Here is a 13,183-nt window from a genome sequence, read left to right as displayed (position 1 = left end):
AGTGACTGCAGACGTGTGCAAGGTAACTGGAGCTTCTTGAATGAGTATCCTAAGACCTGTATTAAAGTAACTATTACTGTCATCAGCATATCCAGACTGCCTGGCATCGACAGCACACTAACTAGGGCCAAATTTGGCCCTAGTTCATCTACACTTACGAAAGCTTTGAGGATAGGATTTGGCCCCAAAGTCCTGTGCCAGCATGGAGGTGTTCCCTATCTTCTCCACAAGCAAAATAATGGGTCAGATCCTCAGCTAGTGTGAATTACCATTGCTCCATTGACTTCAATGAAATTACATCAGTGAGCAGTACCTCATGAAGTGTGTGTGTGTGTGTGTGAGAGAGAGAGAGAGAGAGAGAGATCCATAAACAAAACTACTTCCTCTTCTGTCCTCACCATTGGCTTAAACCTCAGGAGATTTTGAGCTTCTATTGTGCAAAGTTCATTTAAAGTAAAAATAGGGGCCGGAGGGGAGACGGGGTAGAGTTCTGATGACCTCTAATTCCTCAGGCGTGGCCACACAGCTGTTCACAAAGCATCCTGCAGGTTACAGAAGCAACATCACAAAGCTGGTAACTGGAGTCAGGGCACAGTTGGGAGAGCTTCTACTTCGCCCCCCCTCCTGTTTACTGGTCAACAACTTAACTGTGGCTGGGCTTTTGCAAGAACATCAGAAACAAGGGTCCTGATGATAGTCACCCTGGTTGGACCATCATTTCTTTATAACTCTGCAAACACTGGGTGACCTTATGTGAAGAGCATTCAGATCATTCTATCTGAGGTGATTAGTCCTTTTGTAGGAAGAGACTTGTTAGAGAGCAGTGACTCTTGTTATGAAAGGATTTAATACTTTAAGATGCCATACTCAGCCAGGTAGTTGCAGCCGCCTGGGAACTCTACTTACATTCATTTCTCCTCCATGCTACAGCTGTCTGTTGCTGGGAACCTGGCTGTTGCCAGCTTACCAGGATTGAAAAAGGACACAGAATACCAGATATCCATCTGGGCATATTACAAAGATGGAGCTCGAAGCGACACTATCTCTATTCTGCACAGAACCAGTAAGTGACCAACGTGAAATCTCTAGGTCTTCAGGGAAGGGAAGTCTCTGAACTAGTCACAGACCAATAACTCAGCTTTGAACAACAGGACTGCCCAGGCCTAAATGTCTAAAAGTGACTTGAGAGGCAAGGTGTGTGAGTTGGACCAACTAAGTGATTGGTGATTTTGGGTAACCAACCTGAGAGACCTTATAGGGTCTTGAGCACCTCCCCTCTGAAAGCCAGTCCTCTATGAAGCTGTTTCAGGTGGATTAGCCAGAAATGGAGGCAGCCAATATCACTAGTTGCCCTGGGGAATTTAGGTCCCAGTGCATGTATCTTTGTGTGGACATTTTTAGGGGGAACTGGCAGGGTGCATATGAAGACTAATAATATCAGTTACAGGCGTGTGCTCCCCTTCCCCTCCCCTCCCCGAAATCTGTGAGATGGCACCTTGGTCCTGCCCTGGTGTGATTTTTGCTTTGGTACTCTAGAGGTGAAACCCTGGCTCCACTGAAGTCAATAACAAAACGCCCTTTGCTGTCAATGGAGGCAGGATTATACCTAGAACTTCTTTTGGCGACTGTTGGCCTTTGCATCTCTGATGCCTCTTGGTGAATTGATGAAAGGCTAAAATGATCCACTTTTAGGAAGTATTTTGAGCAGTGAATAAATGTATTATAACAACATGTAAAATGGCCTTATTAGACACAGATGTAGATGAACCCACCGAGTGTCTGTTCCTTGATGATCAGGGCTCTGTCTTTTAAAAGCCTCATGGAAAAATCTTTATAACCTGGGACATTTGTCTCAACATAGTCTTCCCTGTACATCTGTAGGAGTGCCCTTTTGCTGGGTGTGCTCTGTACCACACGAGGCTTTGTATGTTCCAGGAAAGTACCACGGCATATGAAGTCGACATGTGTTTCTTAACTTCAAGTGACATGTATTGGGTGAGTCCCTAGTGCTGCAGACAGTGTGCTGGATGGCTGATGCGTTATAGATTTGTGGTCTGCTCAAGAAAGCAGGCTGGTGTTATAAGCCAGTAGTTTTTGGTACCCTTGAAATGTAGTTTCCCTTTTCCCTATAAGAAGGAATATATTGGAGCGGGTTGCATGGACTTTCTGTAGGCTGTTTAATTCACTGTCTAGATGTTGCATGATTAATGTTAGTTGTTTATAACGTGCTGTCTATTAAGGAAGGTGACGGATCATTTGGGGTCCTAATTGCTGAGTCATTCTTCATTGGGGGCACTTCCAAAAAAGAAAGTGAGCCTTGCAATCAGACCACGCTCTAAGGGGAAGTCTGAATCTTGCTTGATGCTGACAGAATGAAGTTAAAAAGTGGCCTTCCCAAAGGTCCTCTTAATGAATACCCCCTGTCTAATGGCTTTGCGGCCAGTGAATGGAACACGAGTCATTTAATATCTGTGATCTGCTCCTTCTCCTCTTAGTTCTCAATAGTCTTTGCAGAATAAAATCATTCTGTCTGGTTTTGTGTTTTCTGAGTTGGTGAAGCTCAGAGTAAATGGCTGTCTTGGAATCCAAAGCCCTGCTTTTATTAATAATGAATAATAATAATAATGTATTCTTGCATAAAGCTACCTCAGGCGAGCCTCCAAGTGCTGTGCAGCACAAAGGTGAATTGATGAAACAGACTCACTGTGCATCATACTATTGTACAGGACAGAGGGATAACTGCAGCTATTTAAACGCTTCAGTAAACAAATAGGAAGGTTTCAAGGTGTGAATTCCTTGAACGTCAAACGTCAAACCTAAGCAGTGAGCTCAGACAGGATCCACATCACACAACCCACTGCAAATCTTGTTTGTGTCATGCTTGGCATACTCAGGAGACAGGCCAAGCACAGAACTGACCCTCAGGTGTATATTTCCCATTCTTTGCTAGTGCTGAAATAAGTCTGAGAGACACTGGTGGGACAATGAAGGGGGTGCGGCTTGCACTCCTGCTGCCCATGATGTCTCTTTCCAATGAGTGAGTAGGGGATTTCATGTGTCATGGATATCAATCTTTCACCACCACTTAATTCATTCAAAGGACCAGATGCTCAACAAATTAGGCCAGCAGTTACCCAGTTTGCACGTGCAATCAAAATAAGTGCATACATAAACTGGGACTGGATTTTGCATGCACAACTGGATGCCTAATGTGTTTGAAAATCTGTCTCTCAATTTAAAAGAGAAAATGCCAGTGAGGAAAAGTGAAGAGGAGGAGGTGGTTTCAAAGAGAGAGTGCAGCTCCCGGGAAGCCCCGAGAAGGCTCGTGGTCCCAATAGCTTGAAAAAGGCTAAGTTGGCTGATGTCCTGATAGAGAGGGGAGGGACTTAGCAAGGTTATGGGAAAGACTCTCACTCTATTTTGTGGCCAAGTTCAACTGAGCATCCTTGAGAAAATCATTCTGCTTAATTGTATGATTCCTCCTCAGTCCCCACTCTGACATGCTTCTTAAAACCAAGGTTTGCAGGATGAAATACCAATGATGTGTCAAAAATCTTCCAAGCCCGCCTCCAAGTGGAAGGCTTATGTTCCATTGTAGCCAGCAGGTGCACACTTGCTGTGATAAGAGAGAGTCTGGGTGCAAAGTGGGGTGTAAGAGAGAGCCTGGGATGAAAAGTGACATACTCTTTTTGTTGTTTTTTCTCACTCCTCCATATAAGAAGAGGCTAAACCATTAAGTTCTTTTTTTAAAAAAAAAAAAAAAAATGGTGTGCAGCATCTTGCAGGAAATACAGCAACCTCAGGGCAGCCACTGAAGTGAGGCTATTGCTCTAGAAGCCTGAGGCTATGCAGGAAGCATGAGGAACACGAGCACCTCTCTTTCTCTGTTCTTCCCAGGAGAATATGGCCTCCTTGAAGGTTAAGAGAAAAATGACTGCCTTTGTGTACTGGCTTTGCAATGTGGAACTAAATACCTCCCTTGGTGCTGAGGTGAGGACAGCTAGTTCATTTTAATCAGGACTACTTCCCTGCTCAGTCCACATACAAAACTCTGTGCAGGTAGATTGTGCTCAGTGGACGTTACAGAACATCTTTCTCTTGCAGACAACAGGCCCTGTCACAAAAATCCATCGCTCGGCAGGGCAGTGTGCTCCCTTACAAAGGGCACGGTTTAGAATCAACATAGATGCTGTAACCATCTGTTCTCTCTCGTATTACACTTAGATTGTAGGGTCTTTGCAGCAGGGGACCGTCTTTTCATTATCATTATCTAACTCAGTGGGCCCTGATGCTTGATTGGGACCTCTCCGTGCTACCACAATGCAAGTAATTATTATTAATAACAACACAAAAGCACATACACGCAACCCTTTGTGCACAGTAATGGGATATCATGTAACAGTGCGTATCTTTTTGGGACCTATTGGAGTCTTTAATATCTGTGCCATAAACCTAACGATCTTCCTGTTTGCTCCCTTTCAAGGATTGTAAGGCAGCTGCCATCCTTATGCATGAGAAGGAGGGATGGGACTCCCTTTAAAACCCACCAAGACTGTGTCTGACCCGAATGCGGGTTCGGTGAAGTTCTTTTGATTGAGTGAGGAAAAACCAAGACCAGACAGGCTGGAAACTTCAAACTCCATGTGGCCGTTTATTAACAGGGAGAAAATCACAACTTGGGCTGGGGAGGAGCACTTTTACCAACTAACAGTACTATTGGAACGAGAAACCTTTACACAACCTAAAACAAGCTATTTACATTTATTTACACATAACCAAATACTTTAAAACCAAATGTCCTTGTACAAGGTAAATGAATACACCAAATTAAATGAACTGTGTGTACACTTAACCAAATATATACACCAAATTAAATTGAATAGCAGTTCTTATAACAACTCAATTCTGGTACCATATACACATAACCTTATGACAGACAGCTGCATATGCAGTGGTATACCAGATTAAAGGGGAAGGGAGAGAGAAAAAGGTTAGGCAAAGCACAGACAGTTAGCGGGTAAGTACCATATTTCAGGCGCAGCTGACCAGCAGAACAGACACCAGAAGCATACCGAATCCGTGGAAAAATACCGTAGAAAAAATAAGCAATCCGTGAAAAATACAGTTGAAAAATAATAAACAACATGACACGAGCCGGCTATATCCGGAGGAGACTCCTGGCTGAAGGGTTGATCAGGTCCTTCAGTCAGTTCGCGGAGACTCCTACAGATCCTGGCTTGAGGCATGGTTTTATTCCAGGGAATGTTTTACACCTGGCAAAATTTGATTGGTCCCTCGCTTCCCCACCCTCCAGGTTCTGAGCTGTTGCCCTCTACGTGGGCAGATTTTGCACACGGCACACTAGAAGCTACTAGAAGCTGCACTCAGCACAGTAGCATAGTTTTGCACACAACCCTAATCCGACCCTTTGAACTGCATTACGATTGGTCAGATTGGGCCCCTTTGCACAAGGCACGCTGGTATTATGCACACAGCACTAACCTGACCCCTGGGTTGCTAGGCAGAAGAGCAGGAGACTGCACACGACCCTAGCCTAACCCCTAGGTGACCAGGTAAAAAAGGCGGGAACCTGCACACGGCCCTCTAAGGTTGCACACCGCACTACGGTGCTGCACACAGTACTAGTGTGACCTTTAGATGACCGGCAATTGGCCATACAGACGCCATGTTAGGCCAGAGGCCTTTGGGCTGCAACAGACTGTTCTTTCAAAAGCTTGGATGAGTGAAGTGAGGCATCCCACCGCCTTTCCCTGGAGCGAAGTACTCCTCCTCCACCTGAAGTTGCCACCAATCTGCATTTGTCCTGAAGGACAAAATTATCAGAGTTGGACTCCCCCACATTTCAATGCTTGTTTTCGAAACTACAGAATGTGCGGTAATGCTGGGTGAGCATGAAATCGTATTTCATCAGCACATTGCGATCTGGCGTTATTGTCCAGAAACGATGATTCAAAGCCCCAACCTCTTAGGAATAGGATGTGATGTGACATTTAAAGGAATGCCTGGGAACAAACATAGGACTCTAACTGTATAGTGAGCTGGGTTTTTCCACTCCCAGGAGTTAAATACCTGGCCTGTGAATAGAACACAGGTTGGTCTGTCACCCTCTGGAGCTAACATCCACCATGGTAAAGTCATGAATAGATAGGTCCTTAAACTTGGGCAAGCTGATGCTTAGTTTAGTAAATAAGTTTAATGAAATTAACGGTGAGGAGCGGAAATGCTGGGAAGAATCCAGAATACTGAGCAATGAGGGCAAGAGAAACTCAGCTGCATCGTGAGTGTAATAATGACGGATAAGGCTCCGAAGGGACATTTGAAATGGGCAGCAGTGCCGCTGAGCAGAGAGCTCTGGAGCTTTACTCTGATTTGAGGACGTGTACATTATTCCAGTTAGACTGAGGAGTCAGAAGGCTGTGAAGGAAGAGTGGAAAAGGTTTAAGGGGCAGCACATGAGGCTGGTACAGATGGCGCTCTCCATGTCAGAGAAACTCACTTCCTCCTGGGCAGCCTAGAAATGTGACCTTTCCCCTGTCTGTCAGATCCTTGCTGTCAGATTCTGCAGGGCCCTGGGAGCTTTCCAAGTAATTCCGACTTTGAAGTTTTCCACTAACTTACTCTATCTTGTTAGCTTGGGTTATCTTAAAATAACGACAGGGAAACAGTGAATTGGTGGCACATCCTAGCTGAATGAAATGGCCAGTACAGGCAGCAAACCTGTGAGAGGCGCTGGGTGCTATGGAGCAGGCTGGGGGTGGTCTTGCCTAATGGTCAGGGTGGGAGGCTGGCCTTGTGGACGGTGTGGAGGTGACGGGGCCTAGTGGCCAGAGGCCAAATCAGGAGCCAAGTTGCCAAGAGAGCTAGCTGGAGCCAAGCGCTGGGAATCAGGAGCAAAAGGTCAGACCCAGAGAATCAGCCAGAGCAGGGGCTGGGACAAGGGCAGGAACCAGGAACTGCGAGTCAATAGGAAGAAGCCAGGAATATGGAGTTAGGAGCAGAACCAGAAACCCAGTAGCAAGCAGGAATGCTATTGAGCAGCCAGGGACCTGGCGCTGATACAGGGCTTCAGGATGTGCCTGCTGAAGTCTTCAGCCAGTCAGGACGTCTGGTTCATCAGCTAAACTCACCTGAAGGCAGTGAGCTGGGTCTGGGTTTGGTGGTGGATCCCGGACGTGGGGAGCACCCACAGAGCATGGGGTAGCAAAGGATTGTTAAGTGAGGGTGCTACTGAAGGGATATTCCCTCCCTCACTGGCCTTGCATACAGCGAGTATTTTCAGAAAGTCTCCTACCATTGATTAAGCACCAGCACTGTTGATGGAAGTGCTAGTGTAGACAAGGCACTGGCATTTTTTTTACTACTGTGTTATCTAATCCCATTCTGAGCAGGCCTAGATGATCTCGTGATGGGGAGTCTGGTGGGAACAGGTGTTATCTGGGCTCCACTGAAACTCGCTTTCAACCTTAACTATTTTTCTGAACATAGTTTTTTTTTCTGTTTGTGATTCAAGAACCTGACTGGGGCCAGAGAGACTGCTCCCCTCTTTCACCCCAGAACAAACACACTTCAGCCTGTCCTTGTTTACCTCACCTTGGGGCAGCAGCACCCTCAAGGGTCAGTCAGTAGCTTTTGATTTGGTTTCAATAAAACAAAGCTTATTTGATCCAGGAAAAAGGAGAGAAAATCAATGAGAATGCAAAGTGAGCCGCAAAGCTTCATTCAAAGCACATTCTGAGGTGACCTCAGTCCTCTGGGTGGGCAGAAGAGCATATTTGTGTTATAGGTAAAGCTTGAGAAGAGAGAGCTCATATCCTGGATTCAGCCATGTCCTTACTTGTCCTTTGGGTTCATCTGCTACATTTTCACCTCTCTATTTACCTTGCTTCCTTCTTTCCTCCTTAGACTTTCCCTTCTTAGTGCCAGCCTTGTCCCCTCTTGGTTTTCAGGACCAGACTCTAACCGTTGGGCAACAGACCATTTAGCAACAAAGTCTTTTTTTGGGTGACTCCATATTTCTCTCTTAAGGCCTGTGATATCTTTGAACCATATGTCAAGCGGAGGTTGCCCATCCCTTTCTTGCAGTTGGCTTCCTCAGCCATTGTCTTAGGGTGTGTCTACATTACGCTAAAACACCTGCAGCACCAAGTCTCAGAGCCTAGGTCTGTTGAGTTGGGCTTTGGGGCTAAAAATTGCAGCAGAGACAATTGGGGCTGGTCTGGAGCCTAGGCTCTGAGACCCTTACTGCTGTAGGAGTCGCATTCAGCTCAGGATATGCAATGGGAATCGCACCCAAACTTCATATGAAACATCTTCAGAAGTCTGTGGGAGTCATACTCTGCAAGGCTGCTAATATTTTAGTAAAAAATTGAATTTAAAAACAAGAAGGGACAGATGGACGTTGCATTTACTGGACAATATCAACTTAGCAATGACATCAGAGTAAATTGGAATGTTCAATCCACTCCTGACCATCTCTAAAGCCAATTCACAATGTGCCTTCTTTATATCTTGGGTCAGAGATACATGCCACCTTGGGTATCTGTGGGGTACACTTATATTTCTTTATGCTTCTAGGTCTTCTGTCTCCTCTCCAAAGCTTTTCTTCCAGCTCCCAGGCCTCTCTTGTCTCAGTGTTGAGACCTCTCTATATACTCTCCTCCAAGATCTCAGTCTCTCTCATTCCCTGGCCCCAAGGTGACGCCCCTCTGTCTCCATTCTGAGCGCTCACTATTATGGTAGCAGAGCAGTGAAACACTTACTAATGTGCTAGACAGGGAGTGTTTTTGGCCTAGTTTGTATCCATTGCTATCTGCCCGAATTTGTTCATCTTTGTTCGTCTTTGTTCATCTTTGTTCCCTGCTGCAGCTTCCCAGAGCCCGCCCACCAACCTCGTTATAGACTCGGAGACCCCCAATAGCCTTCAGGTCCACTGGAGACCCCCTGGCAGCCAGATACAATACTACAGAGTGACCTATGCTCCTGAATCTGATGACAGCGCTCAGCAAACAGTAAGTCCTCAGTTGCTTTTGGACATGCCAGGCACTTGACTAAAGAGATACAGGGCCAGTGTCATCCCTGATGTGTCTCTTTTGAACTCAGTGGGGTTACCCCAAGGACAAATTTGGTCAAGAGTACAAGAGCAACTCACTTCCTCCGTCTGATTAATGGCAGCGCACTGAAGACAGGAAGGGCATGTGCAGTTGTGAATTCAAACCAAGGCCTTCTAGGCTCTTGCTTGGATTTCTGTATAAAACATCAGGAGAATTCATTGCAGTCAAAGCCCCTCAGACTACAGCCGCCTCTTTTATCCTCTCTCTCGCCATAAACCAGAGTGCTGCCTTTCCAATAGGTGAAGGATTATGGACAGATCTCCCACTCTGACCTAAAGTGATTAAGCATTAACCTTTATCACTCAGATTTTCCGTTTACACCCAGTTAGACCGCAGTACCATAAGGAAGTTTGAAATTCATCGGGATGGAGAATGTCCCCATGTTCATACAGAGCTGCCCAGCACCTAAATAAGCCTGGGCTGATGACTTTCTTCCTCCAGGCTATAGCTTCAATAGGAAACCAAAGCAAGAAACCATGGCTGATGAAACTCCCTCGGTGTTTCCATTTAGTTGAGGCAACATTGGCCTGAGACCAGTAGGCTTGTCCAATTTAGATATCCATTAGGAAAATGCTAACAGGGGACATTTTCCAGAATAAATAAGAAAACTTTCAATGGCAGCTGGATGCCTTACTCCCCACTGTACCTTTGAAAATCTTCCCTGGTGAGCCGAGGGGCAGTCTCGGCACCTAGCAGGAATCTAAGGGCTGGCGGTGGGGGGGCGGGGGTCTGCAGGAAAAGTTCTGGGAGAAGAGAGGATTTTTTGTTTTGCTCGTAATTGCAAAAAATTTTTTTTATGTATTTTCAGGTTGAATTAAAAATGAATTGTTTCAAAATTTTCATGGCAACCAAAAAATCATTTGGGGTCAAATGAAACATTTTGTCGAGACAAAATTGTTTCATTTTGCTTCATGCATTTTTAAATTTTTTTAAATGTTTGTAAAAATAAAATGAAGGGAAATGTTGAAATTGAAAGTGATTTCAACCCGAAAAATTGAAATGTTTCATTTATAAAATGTGGAAAGGAAACATTTTGATTTTTGGAGATTTCCTCCTCTCCCTCCCCTCCCCTCCCCACCAACTGAAACAGTTTAGAGAAACCAACATGAACTTGAGAAACATTTCAATGTCGCTGAAGCTGCTGTGTAGGCAGAAACAAGTTTTGGGTGAAAAACCTTTCCCAGCTCTAGCCGGGAAGGAGAGTGGGGTCATTAGCCTTTAAACTGCTTTGCTGTTGACCTGTATTGCCCACTTGTATCTGCAAATGAATAAAAGCTGTAAGAGTCTTTCCCATCTCTGCCGTAGATAATAGTTTCTGGTAAAAGCAGCGGAGTGACCCTGCAGTCACTGCTTCCCAATACAGAATACAAGGTGATGGTTTCTGCTGTCCATGACACAGGAGAGAGTGACGCTGTAGCCACTACTGGCCAGACTGGTAGACAAATCAGTAAGCATTTACCTTTTATGCATTGCCTTTTATCCAGAGATCTCCAATAATTTACAGAAGTGTGGTCTGTCATTATCCCTATTAAGCTGGGGCTTGGAAAGAGTAACAATGAAAAGCAACGTTAGAAGTTAAAGGGCGAGAGACCAATTTGGCCAAATTAATCTCAGTGTAACTCTGTAGAAGTCAACAGAGATACTCCTCAGATTAGTTTCACCTTGGAAGTATATGAAGATTTACTTGCTTGTGTAGGATAAGCAGTTTACATATAGGGCCAGCCTTTCGGAAGGGTTGGTCACCCTTTTGCAGATGTAATTTGCACAGAAATTTGAAATGTGGGTATAAATCTAGTAATACAAATGAAAATATAAATGTAGCTACCCATCTGTGTTTGCAAATCCGATAGTTAGAGATGCATGTACTTGGATATACAACCACGGTCCATTCTGCAGGCACAAAAATGAGAGTGCAACATTTTCAGGGTACAACTTGTGCCCTGGAAAGAGAGCCAGGTCCTCAGCCCTTTTGCAAATTCCAGTAGGAAAGTGAATGTCTAACCTCTTTAAAAAGGGGAATGAGGTTGGAGACAATAGGTCCCCACTTGGAACAATGTGCCCAAGACATGGCTCAGACAATGTGCCCATTTCCTATCACATTCCCAAGCTATTGTTTCCAGTCAGAAGGGAGCACAGGGAAGGTCTAATAACCACGAACAATAGCAAGCCAAACATCGCAGTCCCAGAATCAGGACTCACAAATGCATTTATTTTTATAGCTTCTGCCTTGGCTAAATTGCCCTCAGCACAAGGCTCCGTTCCCTTCAAAACAGAGGGTAAGTCACGTGGGAGAAAGCTGAAATTCACAAGCGTCCTCTTGCAGTGGCAACTCCAAGCTGTTGGGGCTTAGCACTTCAAGTAGGACTGGGTGTAAGTCATTTCTCACACCATGGAAGATGATGCAGGGGACATGTATCTTTCCAGCATGAGTCTAATGTAAACCCAGCAGGTGTAGGTGTAACCTATGCCTGACTGGTGTGGTTCTCTATCACCCTCTGAAGATTGAGGAGCCTGCTACAGCCTGGGCTAAGAGACATGTGGCTTTTAGCTCATGCATTAGAGACTCGTACACTAAGCTTCAGATGACCCAGGTTCCATCTCGCCTATGAATGACCGGGCTCTGTCGTCGTTACAAGTGAGGGCTCATCTGGAATTTTAACTGGGAAGACTCTGAAGCTTAAGATGCACTTCCTCAGCTAGGGGAAGTGTGTGCAGTCTGTTCTGCTGTTTTTGAGATCTGGGTTCTCTGAAATGCTTTTGTTCTGAACAAATGACACTTTGCTTTAATGAGGCTGTTTGGTCACTGGTTGGCACTGTTATTGCCCAGGGAGAACAGAACTGCAGGGTCTGGAGGTCAGTCCGACCTGCTGAGGTGGTCACACTTGATACACAGGGGACTGCAACCCAGGTCCTGGTCTGAGTGGGAGAATTGTGTGATTCCACCCCAAGACAGAGTGATGGCCCAAGACCTAGAAGGAGCGCTCTTAGAGAGAGCAGGAGGGTCAGAGGTGGAACTCACCTAGGAGCTGACCATTTCAATAGAACCCTATTCCATTTCTTTATCGCACAGTACAGGTTCTAATCCCAGGTCTACAGAACTCTTCCGGAAAGAAAAACTTGCTTTATGTGCATGCAAACCAATGTACCTCAAAATAATGGAGGCCAATGGAAAATGTCAATTTGGTTTAGTACCTGATGTCCATAGTCCCAGAGCCATCAGACTGACAGCCTTCAGGTCACCCCAGAGTGCTATGGTACCAACCGCCGGTGGCTCATACTTGGTGGGGGAGAGGGGTCACAAATTAACGCAGTGAACTGGACTTTTCAGGTGCATGTTTATTTGCCACGGGGAATGGGGAGGGAATGACCAGCTCCTCCTACCTTTTACAGTAATCAAGTACTGAGAACTGGAATCTTGCTTGTCTGGTGAGCTATGAAATGCCATATGATGTAGTAACAGCAACAGAACGTTTATAATGCACCCTTAATGTAATGAGCTGCTACACTGCATTAAACTAGTGACCTAAAAAGCCATTTGGGAAATAGCCAACCTCTCAAGTGTGCTTGATTTTCAGGGACATCTCTGACTTTCAAATATTTTCCTTGTCCCAGTTCCATCTGGCATCCATGGCCCTGGGATTTAAACAGCAGCAAATAATTGAAAGTAACATTCATGATCTGTTTTCTAAAACACTGCCATACTCAAACCACTTAACTGGGGAGAGCACTTGTCACCAAAGAGCTTTTGATTCTAGTCCTTTGTCCCTAGTTTATATGAGTAGCATCCATATATTTCGCTCTCGCTGCCTCAGGGATGTTATAAGATTGAGCAGAGGGTTTCCTGAAAAGGTGAACGGCAAGGATTGCCATTTTTTTTTAAAGATTAAGTTCCAAAATTTCATAAGAAATGAATAAAAATGAAAGAATGCACTTAAGTCCAGATTTTCAGAATTACATGGACATGCATAGTCTTTGTGTGCAATTACCACAATTGCATATGCAGCCATGGCAATTGCATATGCACATGTTGAGTGTAAATGCCTGCACAGATT

General features: G+C 45.1%; 1 protein-coding gene across 1 annotated transcript in view; it reads left to right on the top strand.

The window, feature by feature from the left end:
* The window catches only part of COL20A1 (collagen type XX alpha 1 chain), a 95,762-nt gene that overhangs the window by 41,804 nt on the left and 40,775 nt on the right, over window positions 1–13,183 (top strand). The window contains exons 16-19 of the mRNA XM_032766402.2: window positions 931–1,063; window positions 8,887–9,029; window positions 10,437–10,578; window positions 11,351–11,407. Of these exons, the coding sequence (XP_032622293.1) occupies window positions 931–1,063; window positions 8,887–9,029; window positions 10,437–10,578; window positions 11,351–11,407 (475 nt within the window). The remainder of the gene's footprint in view (window positions 1–930; window positions 1,064–8,886; window positions 9,030–10,436; window positions 10,579–11,350; window positions 11,408–13,183) is intronic.

Source organism: Chelonoidis abingdonii, chromosome 14 (assembly GCF_003597395.2).
Source record: "Chelonoidis abingdonii isolate Lonesome George chromosome 14, CheloAbing_2.0, whole genome shotgun sequence".
Lineage (NCBI taxonomy): Eukaryota > Metazoa > Chordata > Testudines > Testudinidae > Chelonoidis > Chelonoidis abingdonii.
This window is presented reverse-complemented; position numbering and strand designations above follow the sequence as displayed.